This window comes from Drosophila obscura, unplaced genomic scaffold (genome assembly GCF_018151105.1).
Source record: "Drosophila obscura isolate BZ-5 IFL unplaced genomic scaffold, ASM1815110v1 contig_37, whole genome shotgun sequence".
In the NCBI taxonomy this organism is placed as follows: Eukaryota; Metazoa; Arthropoda; class Insecta; order Diptera; family Drosophilidae; genus Drosophila; species Drosophila obscura.
In genome coordinates, this window is record NW_024542825.1 from 2,442,017 (window position 1) to 2,465,351 (window position 23,335).

The 23,335-nt window shown below is 45.9% G+C and overlaps 2 protein-coding genes and 1 long non-coding RNA gene across 3 annotated transcripts; 1 reads left to right on the top strand and 2 right to left on the bottom strand.

Annotated features, from left to right (window-relative positions):
* Positions 1 to 352: 352 nt before the first annotated feature.
* Positions 353 to 5,725, top strand: LOC111075003 (plectin). Its single transcript, XM_022368044.2, has 5 exons — positions 353 to 1,671; positions 1,741 to 1,958; positions 2,023 to 2,167; positions 2,228 to 2,911; positions 3,456 to 5,725. The coding sequence occupies exons 1-5, from the start codon at positions 922 to 924 to the stop codon at positions 5,586 to 5,588; spliced, it is 3,930 nt and encodes a 1,309-aa protein (XP_022223736.2). The 5' UTR covers positions 353 to 921; the 3' UTR covers positions 5,589 to 5,725.
* On the bottom strand, positions 5,598 to 6,781 carry LOC111075004. Its single transcript, XM_022368046.2, has 2 exons — positions 6,518 to 6,781; positions 5,598 to 6,425 (listed from the first exon to the last, which is right to left on the bottom strand). Exons 1-2 carry the CDS (start codon positions 6,597 to 6,599, stop codon positions 5,779 to 5,781), a joined length of 729 nt encoding a protein of 242 aa, XP_022223738.2. The 5' UTR covers positions 6,600 to 6,781; the 3' UTR covers positions 5,598 to 5,778.
* A 4,373-nt stretch (positions 6,782 to 11,154) lies between these two features.
* LOC121404723 lies at positions 11,155 to 14,762 on the bottom strand. The gene is made up of 3 exons (XR_005968159.1): positions 14,693 to 14,762; positions 14,165 to 14,280; positions 11,155 to 11,715 (listed from the first exon to the last, which is right to left on the bottom strand). It is a non-coding gene; the product is annotated as an uncharacterized LOC121404723 (long non-coding RNA).
* Positions 14,763 to 23,335: the final 8,573 nt, after the last annotated feature.

The window sequence follows — 23,335 nt, forward strand, 5'->3', positions numbered from 1 at the left end:
CATTGTCATGCTGGCTGTCATGGCGATGTGGCAACTGTTTTTGCTTAAAATTGTTCCTGTTAGTCATAATCTTTTGATTGTGACGCGTCTGTCTAAATTTAAACACCTTCATGTGACATATTTTCCCAATTAAAATGCATCTAAACGGAGCGCATAACATAGGCACAATAGTTAGGGAATTCGAGGAAGAGAGAGAGAGCATTCTCTCATGAAGATAGTTTTTCCGCCCAAGAACAAAACATTCGTTGGAGCATTTTCCGAGTGCGGCGAGAGAGAGAGAGAGAGATCTCTTTGTTGGTTGTTTAAAAATAGAAAAAATCTATTCGATGTTTTGCTCAGTTTTAAGCGAGAAGCCAAAGCGAAAAGTTCCGTTCGACGCGTCGCGCAACGGCTAGAAATTAGATTTCGAGAAATTTTCCAACGCCTCGCAAGAGTCCCCCCCACTACATATAGATTTTTTCTTGAACCATATGTATACTAGATATTTACTTTAAAATCGGATAAACTGATTCGGTTCGTGTAACTTTCAGTTGTTGGGTAAAGTTGAAAGCGCTACAGTCAGCGTGTCCAGTAGAATCTCACTCGAAAGTTTCTGCTTGGTGCGTTGGAAAAAAAAGTAAAAGTCAATAAGAAAATTGCGAAATCGAAAGATCGAAGCAGCAGACACAACACCTCCCATACTATATCTGTATCTGTGTCTGTGCATCGGTGTGTACCTATATCTGTTCGTCGGTGGATCGGTGAGAGGGCGGGGCAGCCTCTTTGTATCCGGCTGCTCTTCGGTTGCTTCTGCAGAGGCAAAGTCGCATTAAAGTGAATCGTAAATAACACGCCTGCCAGGCCAAGAACATAAGTAAACACAACAGAACGTTCGCATACCAGAGTCTTTGGGTTGTTGGGGCCTTTGTTCTCGGGCATATTATGGGAAATGCAGAGTCCACACCGCCTGCAGATGAGTCGCAGGTGCAGCAGCAGCCGCAGCAACGGCAACAACGAGTGGGAGGAGCAGCTGCGCCACCGGATGACGAGCCCTGGTGGAATGACATCGAGCACGAGAATTTAATTCTGCAACAGGCCCCCTCGAATGCGGCCGCACCAATGCCAATGCCAACGAAAGCTGTGCAGGCTGCGGATGTACCACTGAAAATAGCAGACGAAAAGGAACCAATTGGTGGGGTGGTGCAGGAAAAACCCATTGTCATGGACAGCAAGGAGGAGTCCCCGAAGCGAGAGCAAACCCTGGAGGAATTCAGGGAGGAGCTGCGCACCAAAAGGGAGGCTCGCCTCACTGCTGTGCAGGATCTGCGCGATGAGATCAACAGCCTGCGGAGAGATCTGGCCAGGGAACAGGCAGATAATCGACGTTTGAGAAAGGATCAGGGCGAGGAGGAGGAGAAGCCACAGGAGCAGGAGCCGCAAGAGGAGCCACTAGAACAGCGCAAGGAGCAGCAGCAGCCAGCGATCGATCCGGACGATGAGAATCCCTCGAGTCGCAGTCGCCATGCCAACATAGAGCTGGCCAACGCTCAATTGGCACTCCAACAGGCCAATGCCGAGAATCTGTCGCTGCGCGGCGAAGTGGAGGTGGTGCAGCGTCAGGTGGGCACCCTCAAGGAGGTGATCTCCTGCTGCAAGCAGATGCTCAGCGTCAAAGAGGAGCAGTGTGCACAGGTGAGTGCTCAGCACTGGAATATTTCAGCTAAAATCGATGCTAACTTTCTTTGTATTTCCGATCCACAGCTCAAGATGAAACTGGAGCAGATCGAGAACTCGTTCAGCGAGCGGGAGATGAAGATCATGTCGAACAATCTGCGGCAGGAGTACGAGCGCCAGCTGGTCAACATTCGGCAGTTGCGGCAGCTCTACGAGGAGCGACAGCGTGTGGCCGCCGCCGAGTACGAGAATCTGCAGCGTCTCATCTCCATCAAGAAGGACGAACTCATCGCCGAGCAGGAGAAGTAGGTTTCTAGCAGCCCCCAAAAGCAGTTCTCTTTACTCATTCATTAATCTTCCTTCGGACAGAACCAAGAACTTTGAGGAGCGCAATCAGACGCTGCTGAAAGAAGTGGAAACGGCCAACGAGGAACTGTCCAAGCTGCGCGAGGAATGCGGCGAGCTAAAGTACGAGAAGCGCACGCTCAACGAGCAGGTGGGAGCCGTCAATATGGTAAGCGAGGATTGGCCCCAAAAAGTGTGAGGATTAAATCAAATTTACTTGCTTTTGCAGCTCTTCAGCCAGCTCATTATGGGCTTCAATGGCAAGAGCAATATGGACATTGATCGCCTGAATCAAATGCTCGAGGAGAATCGCCAGCTGCTCAATCAGATGACCCAGGCGGAGGGCAGCTGCAGCGATGGCGCCACCCTGCCCAAGCTGCTCTTTGAGCTGGTGGAGGAGGCCACCGGTTCGGGGGGCTCTGGCGAGGACTCTGACAAGAGTCGCAGTGCAACGCCAACACCCCACGTTCAGGCTCTGGCTGTGGCTGTGGCTGAGGCTGAGGCTGACACTGCTGCTGATGGCGTGGACGTGGACATGGACATGCCCGACTGTGTCCAGCCGGTGGGGAAAGAACACAGTGGCAAGCGAAGGAGTGGATCTGCGGGTGCTGTTGCGGCTTCCTTAAAATGCCATGAGCCCGAAATTATGGGCAAAGTTGCCTCGGCCCAAGAAATCATTGGCAACTTGCCAAAAGTTTGGAAAGTGTTGATGGAGCTCTTGAGTCACCACAAAATCGAGCGCGTGCAGTTCGCCGAGGAGCTGTCCCTGGCCAGTGCGCCCAGGGGCATTACTGGCGCCAATGCTGCAGCTGCTGCTGCCCCAGGGGAGGGCCACAAAGCGGAGGCGGCAGCGTTGGTGGTTAGTGGCAAGCCAGCGGAGCTAAGCGTCAGCAAGACCTACATCAAACTGAAGGTGAGTCCTGCTTTTCCTACTCCTCCTCGTGCACTCTCTCGCTCTCTCTCTCTCTCTGTTGGAGTGCTGCGGACAATCGGGCTTGTTAGTTGTCGCATCCGGTTTGCTGATGAAGTGCAGCAGCGGCAGCAGCAGCAGCAGCCTGTCCGTGTCCGTGTCCGAGGCTCTCTGTCTGTGGCTGTTGCAAAGTTTTGCATTATTCACTTAAGCGCTTTATTTAGTGTGGAGTGCAGACCGAGGCCGAGGCCCAGGCCAAGGACGAGCCTGCTTCATTATTGCTGACGTACTGCCAAGCCGAGTCGAGTCCGAGCATCGATGTGGCAGAGGGATGCGGCTGTGGGGCGTTCCGTTGTTGTGCACATAATTGAATTTATCGGTCAGTTTTACTGGGGCTGGGGCTGGGGCTGGGTTCTGGGGCACAAAACATGTTGCATATTTTTGGGAAATTCATTTAACTGGAAAGTTCTCCCCGACTCTGTCGAGCACTTAAAAACTTCTCAATCTAATCTCTATCCCTAACTCTCTCTCTCTCTCTCTCGTTTAGGACCTCATACTGGAAAAGAAGTCCCTAGTGAAGGAAACGAACCGCTTGAAGACCCTCAACAGTCATCTGGACTACCGCTTGAACGAGCAGGAGAAGCGCCTGAGCGCCGTCAGTCTGGAGCTTACGAAGACGTGGCATCTGGTGGGCAAGATGCAGCGCCAGCACCGGCAGCTGCACACCCAGGAGCAGATCCTGCGCTACCAGCTGCAGCAGAAGCGTCGCCTGCTCAGCGAGCTGAAGGACGAGCTGGAGTACTGCCGCCGGAAGTGGGCGGCGGCCAGGGCCAAGAACGAGGAGACCCAAGAGCAGTGCGATGACTGGCGGCGCGAGTTTGCGCGCCGCAAGCTGGAGGATGCCAACCACTCGGCGGAGAGCGGATATAGCGACTCGGGACCGCAGTCGGACGAGGAGCGGGACACCGCAAGGGCAGTGGAACCAGCCGGGGCAGGAGCAGGAGCAGAGCCTGAGGCTGTGACGGCGCCCTCGACTTCTGGCACTTGTCGCAGGAAGCACTTGAGGGATCAGTTCGAGCACACGCGCAAGATCAAGCGGATGCAGAGTACCTCGCCGGGACGCCAGGCGGCCACGGCCACGGCCGCTGCTCTGGCCTGCTCCGGCTCGGCGGAAGACGAGGGCGAGGAGATTGTGCTCCGCTGGAACAGTGCCCCACCCACCTGCGGCTGGCGTGGGGAGACCATGGAAAACACATTGGAGGATGACGAGGACCAGCTGGACGGGGCTGAGGGCTCGGGCTCGGGCTCACGCGGAGCCATTCCCAAGATTCCGCACAGCTCGCGCAGCAGACAGCGTGGCCAGGCGGAGGATGCCTCCAGCTCGGGCACGGCGAGTCGCATCCAGAAGCTGGAGGAGCAGTGCAAATCGCTCATCCAGCAGGTGCTGGAAACCTCCGACAACCGCGAACGTCTCGAGGTGCAGCTGTGCCGCTTCCAGGACGAGGTCTCGCCCGCCCAGCATGCCGTGCCCCTCGATGAGTTCATCAACAACAAGCGCCTGGAGAGGATGACGCGCGCCAGCTCCGCACCGGCCACGGGCAGCCTCACGCCGCGCGAGGAGGAGTACACGCGAAAGCGATCCGAGCGACTGGGCCGCTTGGAGGAGGAGTCGCGCCAGCTGATGTCGCGCATCCGGCGTACCACGGATCGGGGCCACTACCTGAAGAAGTCCCTGGATCGCATCAGACGCGCACCCAGTCGGGAAGCCAGCTTCGAGAGCAACACCGAAGAGGAGACTGCTCCAACTGCGGCCAAAACGGCGGAGGCATCCCCTCTGACCGCCGACGAGGAGGCCTACACATCGCGCCGGGCCGCCCGCCTTCAGCGTTTGGAACTGGAGAGCCAGCAGCTGCTCGCACAGCTCTCAAAGAACTCGGAGCGCAGCGAGGGTCTGGCCAGCAAATTGGACACACTCCACGAGCGACAGCAGCAGCCGCAACCGCAGCCGCAGCCCACGGCTGCAGCCATCTCGCAGACTGTGGAACAGCGACTGGAGGACATCGAGCGGGTGTCTGCGAATCGCGCCGAACGTCTCCGCTTGATGGAGGCGCAGGGCAACGAGCTGATTGCACGCCTGAGCAACACCTCGGAGCGGGGCACGGCCATGATCAATCGCATGGCCGAGCGGGAAGCCAGCAGGCGGCAAGAGGCCGAACTGGTGGAGCAGACCCTGCCCACGGAGGAGGCGACCAGTGCCGTCAGGAACGTAGCCAGCACGCGGATTGTGGCCGAGCAGGAGGCAGCCGAATCCGAGGGTGCCGCCTGCTGTGTCACCGTCACCACAACCGCCACGCAGCAGGCCGTCCAGCAGCAGTCCACGGGCGCCATACCCAAGAAGCCGCCGAGGAGCACGCCCCAGGCTCAGCTGTGCGCCGCCTCTCGCCAGGACGTTGCGGCCAAGAAGCGTGGCTCCGGCAAGGAATCGGCAGCGGAACAGGCGGCAAGCGTTGCTCCCGAAACTCTCGAGGATATGGTGCAGCGACTGCGATCCTTGCCATTCCCGGCGGAGAAGCTCGCCCAAAATGAGGGAGCAGCGGACACTAGGGACGAAGGGAATGCGGAGGAAGCTGAGGAGAGGAAGGCGGAGGACGACAATGTGCAGGAGAAGGATGCAAACTGAAAGATGTTCACTAGACTTTACGATTACGAATACTCGCTCTGGCCCGGGTAACATATCCACCCCTCCGGTCACAATCTACAAATATCCACACATATATTGTTAATCTCCGAATCAATAAAGATGTTTATAGTCTCAAATATAGTCTCTCAAACGATTTTCCTTCTCCGGTGCTCTGACGCCTACGCTTCGGCTACTGGTGGGAAGAGTTGTGCCTCTTTTTTCGCTTCATGTTGGTGAACCGCACATAGATCTTGCCACGCCGCTCGGTGCGGTAATGGTGCATCTGTTCCTTGGGAAAGAGCTGCATGATCTCCCGCTCCAGTTGGTGGCTGTGCGTCAGCGTCAGGTGCAGATCATTGTCTATATAGTGGCTGCAAATCAGCTGGATGAGCAGCTGCCGCTGCACTCCATCCAGGGGCTTCTCTTGCTGACCCATGATATCGAGCAGCGACTGGCCTCTTAGGCTGTGGCCCTTTAGAATGCCGAGCACTGTAACCGCACCTGGCTTCTGCTTCTCCTCGCCGCCACCCTGCTCCTTCGCGTTGGTGTCTAGCTCCAACTCAGGTTGACTGGTGGATTGTAGCAGTAGCTCAGCCAGCAGATTACCGGACTTGCCACTGTCCCCGGCGCAGTCAGACTGGGGTTGGCTTGTCGCGCACCGACAACCCTGGCAGTGCGTCTCTGCATGAACGCCCTGGAGGGGAACGTTCAGGCCTTGGCGCCAGCGCTCCAGGTGATGCTCGAAGCGTATGCACGTGCCCAAACGAAAGCTGCTCAGAAGTTTGGTCAGGTGGTGTCGCTTCATCATCTGCAGTTCGTCCACGTTGATGGCTGCCTCTGTAAATAGCGAAATAGGCGAACAAATTGCATTGCAGTCAAAGTCGTTTTTCTGCTCTTGCTCTCCAGCTCATATTTCCACAGTGAGTCACCTTGCAAGTGTGGGAGGAGCTCGGCAGCATCCCATGACTGGAGCAGTTCGCGCAACTCCTCGTAATCTTGCTCCTTGGCCATTTCCAGGCTATTGAAAGAGTCGAACGCTTCCAAGACAAAAAACGTAAACCATAAAGCAATGAACGAATTTTTGTTGCTAACTTAGGCCAGGCCTCTGCTTTGAATTCAATGGAAGCGAACAATTAGAAACACGCACATGCAGCGACAGCCATCATTTCTCTTCTCTCCCTCTTACATGAGAGCGAGAGAAATATATGCTGCTTGGATGTGCCAATTAGAGATGGGCATGTACGGAAACTAATCGGCACGAGCCAGCACGGCACGGAAACGGTACAATATTTTTATTTATTTTCAACTTTCAAAAAGGTATTATAATTCCTTCTAAAAACGACGCCACTATATATTCAATAACGATGAGTTATAGGGACGAGAGTTTAATTGATCAATGAAATGTGATTTGTTTGTGTGTGATTTTGTAGTAGTTCCTACGAATAATATTACGGAAAAACGTATCGTTTGTTCCTTGAGCGAATAATGACGATAAGTCGTGTTTTTTTCGAGCCGATTGGGAAGCAAAAATGGTCCATCTCTAGTTCTGACATTATCTAAAAAGCTTGCAGAGTGAGCGAGAGGGAAATATGCCCTAGTTTTTATTTGCAGCGGCAGAGAATTTCATACTTTCAATCAGCTGTTCTCGTGTTGGTGTACCAATACCAATGCACTCACACTAGCAGACAGACGGTGCTCGACGTCAAATGGTATAAAAGGCGGTGCCATTTGGCCCATTCCTGTTTTTCCGATTCAACGCCTAACATTACATTATTAAGTTTTTTGAAAACTTTTATTTCTCGTAATAAATAGGGAAATATGTCAACGCCCGTGCGGCCATAGCCAGGCATTATCTGATGCCTGTCTGAGAAATTCTCGGCCAAAATTCTATCGTCATCCAAGTCCCGATGTCTGGATGGCTAGAACATCCTTCTCAACCTGCTTTCGATTTAAATGTTTAAAGGTACGCTGGCGGTGTAATATACACTCTGTGCACTGATTGGACCCTTTTTCATCAGACAACTATTGATGCGAAGGACTTACTAAAAACCATCTTTTCCTTTAATGAATATTTCTATTGTGTCGGGGAGTGGAAAATTATTACGTATTCCGAGATCCCCGCAAGAACCGAATGTCTTATTACAAAAAATACACCCACCGAATAGTGGCGGACGCCAGCATTCATGCCTGCGAGACGCCCAACCCCACCCCCACACCGCGCCGCTGGTCACCCACAGCATAAAGAGCGGACCACCGGAACGTGCATGCTAAATACCCTGAACCTGTGAGCATGTATTGGACTGTAACCTCAAGCCATACGGAGGGAAACATACAAGAAAACCATATTTCACTTAAAATGAATATTTCTATGCTGGCGGTGGCAATGTATGTACGCCCTCCCCCCCCACCGCATTCAAATTCGGGCAAAAATTGATTACATTTCAACACTGTTACACTTTCTATGATTAGTGTATGTTAGCACACTAGTTATTTTGACGTTATTTTTTGGGTTGGTTTGACAGGTTGTGGAATATTAATTTACAAGCTACATCTATCAATAAATTGGATGTGAAAAAATGTTGCAACATTTATTAAATTCAAGCGAAACACAGCTAGTGTTGCGAAGGCGATAAATTGTCCTATCTGAATGAAGGGGTTATTACTACCTATGAAAGTATTTCTCTTCTTAATTTTTCTGTGTACTCGAAGCGTTGCCACTTGGGTAGAACAGCGAAGAGGAAAGATGGTGTTGATATTTGCGATACCTTCCGATGGGTTATGTTAGGCTGCCTGCTCCTGCTGTTCCGTAGTTCACTCGAGATGCCCCCAAAGCACACGACACGGTTTCGCTGGGATTTCTGGGACTTATGTGCTCTGCTCCCTTAGACACGCACGCAGCCATGACATTGCCAGCCCCTGAGACTGCCACTGCCACGGCTACTGTCGCTGACATGCTTGGGTGGGTGGGCGATGTTGCAGGTTGCCAGTTGCCAGTGGGGGTGGCAAGGACGTGGCCACTGGGTGGCAATGGGCGGCGCATTATCTCTGCATATGTATGCAAGTAAAAATTCCAGCGTCCGCTAACAAGTTGGTGACTTCGTCATCGTCATCGTCAGCTTCATCCTCATTCTCGACCTCGCTGCTTTATGCAAATGCGATGCCCCGGGCACACTCTCCCGATGCAGCCCATCCCACGGAAGAGCAGTGGGCCAAGGGAGGGAGGGCTCTCTCCGTTCAGGCATAAAGACAACATCGCCTCATATGCTTTTAAAGCGAACAGAGATTGTACATTAACTTATCCGCTCGCTGTCTTTCGATTCCTTTCCTTTCCGGGCAACAGCATCACCAACATTCGCCGTGCACAGAGGAAGGGTCTCTTAAAACCCTTTCCCATACTCTTCTGATAGTTCCTTATAACAGAGTTCTGTTATCTAAGCCTGGAGCAGCTTTCAAGCATCCCCGAAACGATCCCTAGCATTCATTAGTGTGTTGTTCTTGCATATTCTACGCTTGTTTATAAATACGATTCGCTTACTGCACGCTTCGCACCTATAAAATTGGAGTTTATCAAAAAATATTCAAGGAATTAACGTTTTACTCATCAGTTGTCCGTGCTTTGCCCTTCAAAAATCTTTCCATGTACCCACATGTGGTTGTTACAATCGCCAATCGCCGATATTTAAGTGATTCGGCAACGGCGCGCCTCGAATTATTCGACTAATCGATGAGACACATCTCCCAATTTCCCATCTCTATAAGATTTAAAATTTAAGATTATGCCAAAGAAAGCTTATCTTAATTATTTTATTTATTAATTGGAAAAACTTGGAAAAAGGAAATGGAAAGAATTGAATTTTTGTATGAGTAGGTACAATTCGGAATTTCTCTGAATGGGACAGTCGTAATGCAAGTGATAGTAGAAAGCTAAGATAAGATATAACGGATTTTTTAAATTTGTATACCATTATGACACACCTTTTCCCTATAACTGGTGCTAAGGTCAATTTTGGACAACTGCTCGTTTTCGTTTATGTTTATTATATGTAAGATATAGGTATAGAAGGATTTTTTGGAATAACTTCTCTTAAGAATCATATTTTTTGTATAAGAGATAATAATAAAAAAACAGGACCAGGTTAGGTTAAGGTTAGGTTAAGGCGGCTGTCGGGATCGTCAGAAACCCGACACACCTAGGCCGGCTGAAAAAAATTGTATTTTATTGTCGTAAAACAATAGTAATTTTTAAAAATTTAATAAAAATTTAAAATTTGATTTGCTGTAAATACTTATATTTTTCCCGGCCGTATCGGCAATACCAATACCATTGCAAATGGTAAAAAATCGCAGCTGTGCACGGCACAGTGGGCCATAAATGTTTTAATGCTATATTATATTATATTGAGTATATTATTTAGTATAATATACATATAATATATATATAATATACATATAATACATAATATAATATGTATAGTATTTATATAATATAATAATAAAATTGATATTATAGTTATATATATTATATATAGCAATTGATCCATGTTTTCTGCGTCACTATAACGGTGTCTCGGTGAACCTCCTGTGCCGCCACCTGAGCTGGGATTACCTTGGGATTAGAAACCGACTTTGGTATCGGTGCTTGGATTTTGCTCTTCGGCGGCCTGCGTTTCAGTGCCGAGGACTGGCAGGACACCGCCTATCCGTCGGTGCTGGAGGACTTGGATGATGGACGGATCCAGGCTGGTAGAGGGGAAGTTTACTTTCTCGACGGCACCCTTCATCACTCTGGACCGCCTGAACAGCACGAACCTGGAGCTGTGTGGTCGAACAACAACCGAAAACAACCCCTCTGTAACGTAGCATTCTGTTGTGTGTTCATTATGCTGCTTTACAGGGCTGGTTCGAAGCCACCCCTGCAGAAATGAATTCATTCCAATGAATCGAACCAATGGTTCGATGGGGCAAGGAATCCTAACAGAGCTGTTAAAGCACAGCCAACGAGTTTGTTCCCCACAAGTTTGAAAGTTGGGATGTTCGAAGGGGCAGCTACCAACGAGCTGCTGGCCTGGAGAATTACAGAATAAGTTATCTTAACAGGCGACATTTAATGAGCCGTTCCATCTTTTTGCGTTATAGCTATTAAATGATACGATTACGTTAGTAAATTAACTAAAACAAACGAAATTAACTAGCTAGGTAACAACTAAATCGTCAAAAGTTTCCATCTGCATTTTTCAAACAACTAAATTCCTTACACTAACAGCGTATAAGAGTGACTACCGCCATCTAGGGGAATTTCAGTGAACCCACTTGAACCAATGAAAATGCTTGGAACTTTGGTACATTTGAACGAAATTCATCGATTTATGGGTACAAAATGTAAAACAAAAAGTTTCAAACGGAAACGGTTGGTAATTAATTTATTGCTTAATTTTGTTTGGTAATTTGGTATTCCATTTGGCTTAAAAAGTACGTCCGATAATACTTCAATAGGCTCTGGCCACAGTAGTCACTCTCGCTACAATGACGGGCACAGATTTAGATTAAATGCAGCCCCAAATATCTTGTTCTAATTGCTGTGGGACGACGTGGCCTACCTTCCCTGGACACGCCCTCAAGAGCAAGAAGGATGGGTAGCTGAAAAAGTGTACAAATTGTTGCACCGTTAACTACCCCGTGCCGGTCGTCCGCTTGGCCTGCTCCTTGGAGGGGAAACGTCAAATTAATAAACCGCCGGACGTACCACAAGCTGTGAAAAAGCAATCTTTGGTCTGCATGCCACAGATCCAGATCCAGATGCAGATGCAGATGCAGAACTTCAGACCTCATCCTCAGAGTGTTTTCCAGCTTGTTAGCATCCAAGAAGCGAGGATACACCACCACCGCCGATGCCCGCCTCCGCCTCTTGCGTAGGGCCAAAGATTTATGCAGTTCGCGCGCGGATGTCAGAGAGAGAGAGAGGATGGGGGGAGATCCATGGAAGCGCCGTTCGGAACGGAGCTCAACTTCACTCCAGTCGACTGGAGAGACTCGCGAGACGATCTGCAGAGACCCGAAGAGTAATCTAATTTATTAAAAGTGCAGCCCCTGCAGCGGGCAAGAGGCCTCGTTTTGGTTTTGATTTACGCTGAAATAAATTAAAATATCATAAAAAGGAAATTAAAATTCACTCGCACAACAAAAGCGCAGCGCAACCCGTCTCCGACAGCGACAGCGACTGGGGGAGACTGCGACTGACCCCAAGACGATCGATGTTCCAGGCCCAGGGCCAGGGCCCAGGGTCCGTTCGGGCAGGGCTCTTAGCTAATTTTTGAACAACTAAAAATACAAATAAATATTTTAATGTGTGATTTACGACAATGACTCGCACAGGGGGTCGACTTGAGGTCTGGAGCGGCGGCTGCGGCGGCATCTTCTTCGGCGTGCATTTTGATTGGATTTGTGCGCTTCTGGCGCTCGTGTGGACCCCCTCCGGACTCTGCATTGAAATACAATTTAAGCGCCTTTAATGAACTGCAGAGAGGAGACTCTCTCTCTCTCTCTCGATCGGCGCACCGAATGGACACAGAAATCAGCGAATCGGAATTAAATTTGGGAATTATTTTTATGGGCTCATAGAGAGAATTGTTATTGGCACATCAAAAATGTGAGACAAATTTTACGATCGCATCGAATCGAATCGAAACGAGCTTCCATTAATGACCGCCTATCAATATCCAGATTTATGCAATGCCCCAAAGCAGTTCATAATTTTTTTTTTTATTTTTTTTTGCATATGAAAGCGACGCCCATAAAGTATGCACAACGAAAAAAAACAGGGAGGAGGGGGCCTTGCCTTCCGAAAATGGCCTGCAATTAATTAAAAAACCATTGACATTCATAAAAAGTAAATTGCGGCAACACAGCATCTCGCCTGACAGCGGAAGCAAACATAATGTCCGACTATTATGAAATCCATCAAACAGTTTTACAGAACACCTTCTGCAGAGCGCTCCACATCGCCCCAACGGAGCCCTGGACACCCCCTGGCCGCTGTGTACGGCGAGTGCGAGGCGATGAGTATTTATTAACTGGCTGCCACGAAGCGAATCGATCGCTGGATTCGATCGCCCCAAACACCTGCCAGGTACACACACACACACACCAGTCGCTTGCATCTAGAGATGAGTGCGTGATTTTATTTAAGCAAAATGGGTTTATTATTGGGGAAACAGTTTAGCCAGAGATGGGTGCTAGTTTTGCAGGGTTTTTTTTAAAGGCAAAGCGTCATGATTAGGGCGTTGATTAGATGAAGAATAAAAACTAAGTACAGTGGGAGTGTTTTTGCTCTCGAATATGTGAAAGAAAGATGCGTAGTTTCTCGTGAATTTTAAATGAAAAGTAGTACGATAGTTAGAGTAGCTCTATGGTGGACTCTCCTCTGCCTTGCGATAGTACCTTTGCATTAATTTTGGGTGTAGAAACAATATGGAAAAAGTATTTTTAGAAGTCTTGTATCAATTCACGGGCGCATCTCTAGCCCCCCCGAACTGATGATGGAGCACTGCCGATCGAGTGGCTGATGGTGATGCTGTCGATGATGATGATGGGTCTTGAGCTTGGTCCGGGGTATGGTGATGTTGCAGCAGCCTGAAGCCGGCTAACGAGCGCGAAATAATGCGCGAAATGTGGAGCAGACCCAGAGACTGCACTCAGCGACTGCGACTCTGGGACTCTGCGACTCTGGGACACATGCCCAGCTGAGGTACCAGGAGTGGCATCGGGACAGGCTTCGGTGGCAGTGGCAGGTCGCCTGGTAGCCTGCTGCAACGGTGGCGACTGACAGAATTATAATCAATTAGTGGAGCGGCAGCGTGAGCGCATAAAATTATACATTCCGTTGCCTGCGATGGGGCTTGCTACGGCATCCACAGCCCCCCATTCGTGTAACGCGTAGTGCAATTTAGTTTAAATTAAAATAAATTCAATTACGAGAACATGAAAATCCATTACGCAAATTATTGTCATTAAATGTGCAATTTGGAGCGCAGAGCGTTTATGAAAATTTTGATTAAATTTCTGACGCTTCGCTGGAAACAACAATCAAGGCAGCAGCAAGAACCCAAAAACAAAAAAAAAAAATAAACCAAAGTCTGGCACCAAAAGACTTAGGCCACAAACTTGCACAGAGTCTCTACGCATCCCCAGAGTCTCCAGAGAGAGAGAGAGAGAGAGAGAAAGAGAGAGGAATCCCTAATGCGGATCATGGCCAGCTGCCTAATTAATTAATTATAATCCCAGCGATTAGCATAGATCCCAACTAGGGGTCTCCTCGCTCTCGCTCTTGCTCTCGCTGTGGCATGTCTTTCGGGCACTCGCTTTCATTCATAGATCTCTCGCGGGGACAGCTCACACGCCAGCAGCAAACGGGTTATACTTGCTAAACGATTCGTTAGATAAGATACTGATATTGTATGGCTATGCGTATGTATGTGTATGTGTATGTGCATGGCAGTTATATATCCGAGCGTGTCTGTATATGGTTAGCTCCACTCACTCACTTAGTCGTGGAGTCAGTTAGTGACTGACAGACTCACCGCGTTTGATGGGTACTTGCTGCCGAGTGTCGCACTCAATTTGTTTAATCCACTGGGGACGGGGTAACGTAACTCTTTGGCTACTTGTATGAAACTGTGGAGCGGCCAGAGGGAAACTGAAGATAAATTTCAAAAAAATATATAAGTTTTTTATTAACTCTCTGTTTAATTTGATATTTGTTTGATTTGTGTTGATTGACTGGCATTTATTGAATTTATTTATTTATTATATTTACTGCAATTTTGGATGACCTTTTTTGTAGCAATTCTTCTGAAAACTGCATGGAAATTTCTTCTACAAAATATTTATAGAAAAATCCTCTAGCACATATTTTAAAAATTATTTTTAAATTTACTTTTCTATATACGAATTTATGCACAATTTGCCACAAATTACGTGAATCTCTACTCCAACTTTAAGCTAAACCCATTCTTTCTTTGTGCACTTTTTTCATGCAAGTTCTTTTCTATAATTTGTATGGCTGGATCGTTTTTACCGCCATGTTGCCCCCCCTTTCGATTACTTACTAAATGATTGCTGGAGCTGGGCACTGCAGCTGCAGTTTTGCCGTCGAAAATTGCTAGACCAAACAAAAACCAAACTACTTAGCCGCACACTCGCCGCGTAATTGAAAATCGATAATCTGTTTGAACCAGTTTGGTCTTGGAGCTGGTTGTGGCTCCGAACCGATACGATACGATCCGATCCGATCCAGCCATGTTGGCTTTTGAGGTAACCCACACCACAGACAGACAGACAGAGAGAGAGAGACACACACAGAGAGACGGAACCGCAAATCGTCTGCAAATTGTAACCGCAAAACGAGGTAGTGGAGAGAGAGAGAGGGGGAGAGCAGGCGGAGATTGGAGGAGAGGAGTCTGCAGAGGATCAGGTGAAGGTGGAGGCCGGAGTACCGGGCAATTGCGATTGATTTTAGCACGCTTAATGGTTATTGGTTTAGCTATGGCTATACCCCGGAGTCGGGACGATGGCTGGATGATGCCTGGATGGGTAATAATCCTCCCATTTACTGGACAAGTCCGGGGATTGATGGAGCAGAGTGGTGGCGGGGGGCAGCCTGCTGCTGCCACACCATAAATTACAAATAATTCGATTTACACAAGATTTTCACTCTTAATGGCCGAAAATGGGCCTCGGCCGTGAAAATAATGATGAAAACAAACAAAACTTAATAAGATTTTAAGCGATCTGCTCTGCGGCAGGTAATTGCACGGCCTCCACATCTCTCTCTCTCTCTCTCTCTCTCTCTATCTATCTCCTGCTGATTGAAAAATCAGACAAATAACAGAAAAATTGCTGGCAAATGTGGCCGGCCAATGCTTTGGGCCAGCCCAAAATATATACCACATTTGCCACATTAAGCCATTAAAGTTTTGGCCGCCTTGTGTCCAGCCTTTTGCTCTTGCTCTTGTCACCCAAATGCCACGAATGCCTCACTAAATGGCAAATTAGTGACCCAAAGGGTAGGGCAGGACAGCGCAGCACAGGGCAGGGCAGGGCAGGGCAGGGCTGAGATGTGCTCCCTTTTTTGGGGGGCACGCCCAAAAATGTCAACGCAAGATGCACTGGCAGAAATGTAGGCAGTAGCTAGGAAGCTGCAAAAAATGGGAGAAATTATTATTGAAGGAAAAATTGTAAATTTTAATTTTAAATTAAGAGTTGAATATATTTTCTACATATATGTCTGCTTTTTAACTTTAATTTTGTATGTCTGCTGCTTAAAGAGTTTAGGGGTACTCTCCCAGTGTGGCTTAGCATTTAAGGTTGCGTTTTTATGTCCTATCTCTCTCACTTCCTCCGCTGTTTGCTGTCTTCCAGTGAGTCTTCGAAAGATGCCTGAGGATCGAAATGAATTTAGAAATTGTATTGATTATTTTTTCAATCTCTGCTAAAACTTTTCCTTATTCCATATTCCTTGCTCTACCCGCTGGCTTCTCTCAGTGCATGTTTGGGGGGCAGCTGCTGGCAGCGTCCTATTTAATTTCACATTTCACATATTTTTATTATGCTGTTCACCGCTTGTCGCAGATTTCGCAGCGTCGCATGCCGCAAATGCCTTGCCCGATGGCAATTTTAATTTGTGGCAAACTCAAATTATAAATCGCATTGCAGCGTTGCAGCGTTGCTGCGTTTGCTGCGTTTGCTGCGTTGCAACGTTGCTGCGTTGCAGAGTTAATTAGCCCGCAATTATCGATGGCCATTGGCCACTCTCCTCCGGATTGCGATTGGCATGCCTCACGGCTTTCGTTTTGATCTTTCCATAGTTTGGGGGCACTTTCTGTGGCCCCCCTCCCCGTGCCGTGGCAGATCCAGCCACTGATTAGCCTAATCTAATCTTACACGCTGCAACACCTACGACAAAAAAAAAAACGCGCGCTCTAATCAGCCTCATTATGGGCTGGGCCCCAGCTGCGTGGGCATCACCAAAAAAAAAACGAATCCCAAATCGAGGCAGAAATATGCAAATGCTTCCAAAAAAGATCTCGATTCCGATCTCTTACACATGTCGCTGGCAGATAAGCTAAGGAGGCGTAGATAATGCCCCGACCAGGGTTTTATGTTTATTTAATTAGCGCATTCATTTCGTAGCCGAATTATGAATTCATTTTCGGGCCCTGCCTGGGGAATGGGTCAGTAGGATGTTATACGCACATCGCTCGCCATATAGGAAGTTATATCTCATGACTAAACGAATATAAAACGATGCATAGATCGAAATGAAGAGATACATAAATATATATTAGATTTAATTAGTTGGAGACATAAAATATAAACTTAAAGACTCGCTTTCAACTGGGGCTTGAAGCGGTTTTGTTTTATGACTTGCGAACTTTTATCTTTTGTCCTGTTCGCTATCACATTATAAATTAGATTTAATAACTCTAGATTATGTTCAATTTGTGTCTTAAAGCTATAGTTCCTTGGCTTTATTTCGGATGCGAAAGCATTGGCTTAAAAAAGATTGTGTGGAAGTTCTTTGGCTGTAAATTGGTTAAAGAAAAAGGATGGTTATATGTGCCGCACTTTTATGTAGCTAAAGGTACGACTAGTATGAGTATTATTATTACTAAATGAGCACAGAATAATTTGGTTATTCCACATAAAGGTCAAGCTAAGGCAAAGGTAAGGAATGGAAAAGGTTATTATAAGCCATGGAAAATCAAGGTATTCTTAAGTGTATTAGGAGTACGAGTATTATGGAGTAAATGAGTACTATGTATTCGGTATTTCAGCATAAATTAAAGCACGTTGGGTACAAGTTTAGAGTGTTGAATTCTGGAAAATTAAAGTCTGGAAGCGCTTTTTATTCTGGCTCTTAGCTGCCGATTTTATGACTGCTATGACGAGTAAATAAAATGGATTTAATTTAAGTTACTCCACATAAATAACAGATTGGTTGGGGAACGGATTTCAGTTGTGTTCAATTTATTGATGATGAATCATTAAATATTTAAATAATCTAAATAAATTTTTCGTGTAGGTATGACTCGCACAATACTCAAACGAATAACGCACACAAAGTCCAGTTTTAACTTCCAAACATCAACAAACAACTTAAGTTTCAGCCATAATTAAAACTCATAAAATAACAAAGGATACGTTTTGGCTTCCTCAGAAGTATCCCATGAAGTTGCCATCTTTCCTACTAGAATAACTCATTCAATGTACACATACATATGTATATCATACATACATACATACATATATCCATCTGCATGCTACACACTTCGCGTACGAATATGAGGGCTGTCCGTAGACAGAGGCTCCTCTTGAGCCTTGCGTGCTGTGTCCACAATGTGTCTCGTGCTAAGTTGTTGCTGCCACTGCTGCCACTGACACTGCTGTTCTGGCTACCAATTGCAGCCTCTACCCAGATCGAGTGGGGGTACTGCTGCACACATGCCCCATGCCTCTCGTGCCTCTCGCTCACTGGGACCATGTCGATAAGGATCAATGTTTAGCCGTTGCTACGTTTTAATATACGTCTCTGGGCTCTGGGCTCTGGGCTCTGGCTCTGGCACACGTTGCCATGATTTGGGGCGGTGCTACACATACACAACATGCCAGGGCACGGCAGAGAGAGGAGGGAGAAGCCCAGAGTCTCGCAAGTCTTCAAGCGGGGGTCTTCACTTACACCGAAAAACTTCGGTAGTCGATCTTCGTCTGCGGTGTCGTCTTTCCTTTGTTTCTTTTGTCTTCATATCGCGCCCGTGGCTGAGTCATCATTTATATATACATATATGGGGATAATGTCCACTTTATATAGCTCGCCTGGTTCCTTGTCCCCCCCGCATCCGCCGCATTCTGTCCCTCTGTCTTGGGTGGCACTTCGAGTGCTTTGACTTTTGCTTGTCAATGAGCGACGTCTTTGATAACTAATTGCTCCGGCGCCAAATGTTTCCCCATTTCGTTGTGTGTTCTCTCTCTCACTCTTTCCTCTGTCTGTCTGTCTGTCTGTCTCTCTTTCTGTGTGTGTGTGTGTGTGGGGGTTCCGTGTGTGGCGTTGTCTTTGGGACATAATAAAAGTCACATCGTTACCGTTTTGTCGGCGCTTATGAGGTCGCACGAGCAGCATTTCTTGATTTATATTGAAATTTTGTGGCGCTCTTCCATTGGTCCAGTGGTGCCCCAGCAGCAGCAGCAGCATGCAACAACCACATGCAACACATAAAAAGTGAGCAATTATGGCAACAAGTTAATTAGGATCCGAACAGCCCACAAAGCTCCGCTCCGATCGACATGCTCCAATTGCTGCAGCAGGCCAAATGGAATTGTTAGCTTCTGCCATGTCTTCCGATCTCCGGCAGCTCCTGCGTTACCTCTTCCCATCATTTGGCTCTTCCTCTATACCCTGCATCTGCCAGGCGAACTGGCAGTCTTGCCTAAATTTAATTTATGCACAAGTCCCCCGAAAACAACCGCCAAACACTGAATAATTTCATCTGCGCGAGTAACCAGCGGAAGGAAAGTTAACCTGAACAAACCAAAAAGGCAGGAGAGATGGATTTTTATACCCGTACTCAAAAAAGAGTAAAGGGGTATATTAGATTTGTGGTAAAAGTGGATGTGTGTAAAGCAGAGAAGGAAACGTTTCCAACCCCATAAAGTATATGTATATAGTCTTGATCAGCATCAATAGCCGAGTCGATATAGCCATGTCTGTCTGTCCGTATATACTGACTGAGTGGTATAAGTAGAGTCGCGTCACCAGAAGCGACTCACACGTTCCTTCTCGTTTTTTGTCAGTCTTGGAGGCATTTATTACCCTGCAAAAGGCAGCCCGAAAAATTAGTTTCTTCATTTTTCATAGCCCTTACATTTAAAATACAATTAATTCAATTAATTTCATTTGCACTTTTTTTATAACATTGGAAAATCGAATGGCATTTACATTTTAAGAACAAAATGATTAAACTATGATTTCATTTTCAATTTTCTTATCATTTCAATCCCAGAGTGGATATTCATACCGGAATCAATGACATTTTAGGATCAAATTGATGAATCACAACTGTTTATTGAACCTTCAAAATTTAGAAACTTCACCAGGAACGTACTGCTAATAGTTTATTCTTTATGTGGGTAAACAAAAATGACTCGGATGAGCAGCTTCGAATGTAGATTCGATCTATCGAAACTGAAGTTAAAAGTGTGCCCATAAAATGTGTCAATGTGTTTTGGGGGGAATGTGTTGGAAAGATCAATAAAGATTATTTTTATGAGCGAAGGAAATACTCGTATGCAAGTTAGAGAGATGATCTCATCATTGAAATCTATGATCTTAATAGATTATCATCCAGATACACACCTTAAGGCAAATGTGGAAATTATGAGTTGATCTTTTAGGGCAGGCCAAGGGGGGGCGATCTACAGAAACCTCCCGCTCTATTTTTGAGCATGTATTTCAATAACTTCCCATGGGTGATTACAGATTATCTCATCAAAACTGCCCTGGAAATGGATTTAGCATGTAACTGGATTACTGGTTTCATTCACATCGAACAGATACATTTTCAGATACAGATACAGATTCACAGAGATGTCTTCCCCTCTAGTTCGTTGCCCAAGTCTTTTGTTTGTCTGAATGAATTTATAATTCCCTCAAAAAAAAAAACAAAAAACGATTCCCACCACAGATGTTTGTCGGTTTGGAGGTTGTTGTTTTATGGCCAATAATCTATGCATATAGCCATACAAAAATGCGGTGGGGATATATTTCAGGGCCACAATGATTTCGAATCTCATGTGCAATTCCCTTCGTCATAAATCGAATTAAGATTTTTGCATTTAACTATCATTTTTTTTTTGGTTTTGGTTTCGGTTTTCCCCCGCTGCGGCTCTTAGCTGTGTATCATGGAAAAGCTGCAAGTATTTTTCGTTTTTCCATTATCCGCTATCCATTTTCATTATTTCCATTTGTTGTTGGCAGGCTTAATCAAAGTGGCGCTAATTAGTTTGAGTCGTTTGGATAATTGCAAATTAAACGCAAACTTAATTGCGCCGACACACGAAACACACAGATACTCGTACATACACACACAGCAATGCACTCGAGCAATTATATAGATACATACATACAGACGAGTATACATACATATATATTTTCAGAAACAGCAGCGACAACAGCAACTGCATTTTGTCTTGCAAGGCAACAAAAAAAAACAAATAAAAAAAAACCAGCAACAAAAACAAAGAAAAAGTTTAAAAAAAATGAACAGAAAAACAACCGCCTGCGTTCTGCGTCTCTTTCTGGGGGTTGGTACCCTGGCAAGACAGCGGCGGGCCAGGGTATTATGATTCTGACCAGAGTTTTATAATGCAGAGTATGCAACTATTTCCGAACCCATGAATTAATCACAGAGTAGCTATTGAGTATCGTAAACTGTATACTGAAACGATATTAGGCTTGGGTTTCTGTCTATTTATATGCCAAAAATAATATCTAGGTTTTACTGATTCGCTGTTTCCAAAAATCGTATTACTATATTCTATAGTTGCCAAGAAAAAATTGCTTTAAAGATAAGACTTTGTGAGGAATGGCTACCAAACGTCACAAATTCATCAATTAATCACTCGAAATAGCTTAAAATCGGATCATTATTTCATATATTTTGTATTGACTCATCTACTAAAGGAATTTGGATATGCATGTAGTTCTCCAGGGTATCTAAAACTTCGGCTGTGCCTTTGTGTTTGTTGTTTTTGTTGATTTTGTGCAGTGAGTGCTCGTGGAATTAACAATTAAGTTTGTGTTGCAGATAAATTGAATTAAAACCTAACAAAAAAGCGCATTAATCAAATGTTTCTGTGCAAATTTGCTAACAAATTAAATGCATTTACTCAAATAGAATAGAGATGTTGTACTGGAGATGCACTGCAAGAAATTAACTCAGAAAGGGAACTCAACCAGAAAGAGCGAAGCTGAAGTGGAATTTAGGAATAAAATAGTCCGTGATTAAATTCACGGTTCTTTAATTTTGTGGGAACAATAAAAATACAAGAAATCATACCAGAAGGAATAATAGTATAATTAAAACATGGCTATTACGATGTAGTTATTATCCTTTTATAATCCGAATTATACAAGGTTCCTTAAGTGTTCAGATTTATGAAAGATAGTACCTTCTTATGCCTTCTTATGCCCACTTGTGATTTATTTCACTCTTTGTCCATATCAAATTTCGGGCAGTGTATAGCAGGTATTGTGCAATCTGCAAAGCCCAGACACGATAGAACACAAAAACTAAACAAATATCGAATCGAATCAAATTGACGTTGGGGTGTAATTAAAATGCAGTCTCTTAATGTCAGCGTTAATTAGTCGCCTTAATTAATGATTATTAATATGGTTGTTGAAACTCCCCTCTCAGCAGCGCTCCTGCCATCGTATATTTATACCTATACCCTCCTCTTGGCTTGATTATTATGCAAATTAATTGTTTGGTCTCTTTTTTTGTTCTGTCTCTTTTTCACTGTATCTTTTTTATTATATTCTGCATTTGACGAACTCATTGAAATGCATAAAATGTAACCAACATCGAGGAATCGAGGGTGAGAGAGAGAGAGAGGCACAAAATTATACAGTCTGAGAGGCAGTGGCCGTGCCAGCCGTTGTCCGTCGGTTAAACATGATTATCACAGTTCCACCTCATCGCAATTACCAGGGCATGTGAGGAGGATGCCAAGTCAAGAGATCTCTGGCACTGCCTCCTTTTTTTTCGTACCATAAAATATGTATCTTCAGTGTCGGAGTCGTAACTCTGGCCACAACGGATGGCGGTTGGCCAACAAAAAATCCGGTAATCGAATTAGGCAACTTCGTGTTTTATAAATGTTATCATAAATATTCCATTTTATTAATTACCGCGCATAATTCACAAACAAAAGCAACCGAGAGAAATCATTTAAAATATCGAAGAAGATCGAACATCCAAGCGATTCAAGCAAAGTTTCCTCTCTCTCTCTCTTGTTCTCTCTGTCGATTGGATCGATCTCCAATGTTCGAAGTTTCCGCTCCCTCTCGTTCATTGTTGTTCGAACTTCGACTTCGAATCATTAACATATTTAATTTGTTTCTAATTTATTCATAAATTTATATTTGTAGCATCCTCCTCTGCTCATGATGATTCTCTTGTTTTTGATCATGCCTCCCTTCATGGCTACCATCCCATGCCCAGTTCCCCAATCCCAATCCCATTCTCTTCTCTGATTTATGGGAATACAACTGATTAATGGCAGATCCGACTCGAATTCGGTTTCGGACTCGACTCGTATTCGTATTCGTACTGCCAAGATCTGGTCGGACTGGCCATGATTCACTGCTTCACTCATAAGTAGGTGTTGTTACGCATATTAGGAGGGTTACGAGAGAGGGAGAGAGGGAGAGGCAGCGCTATTAGGCCTCGGCTTATGGGTAATTTGTGGGAATTACCAAATGAATACAAAGAAAACGAGGAGCAGGAGGCTTAAGCTATTGTCTTTAGCTTATAATATGTGGTGGAGTTGGGAGGAAAAGTAGTGGCTTTGGAGACAAGTTTAGAAAGGAATATCCTATGGGCTGAGTTGTGCTGCTTTATTCCCTTTGGATCCATTTATCCAACTTTTCTTTAGTGCAGTTTATCTCCTAGTTGAGCTCTCTTTGATTTAAT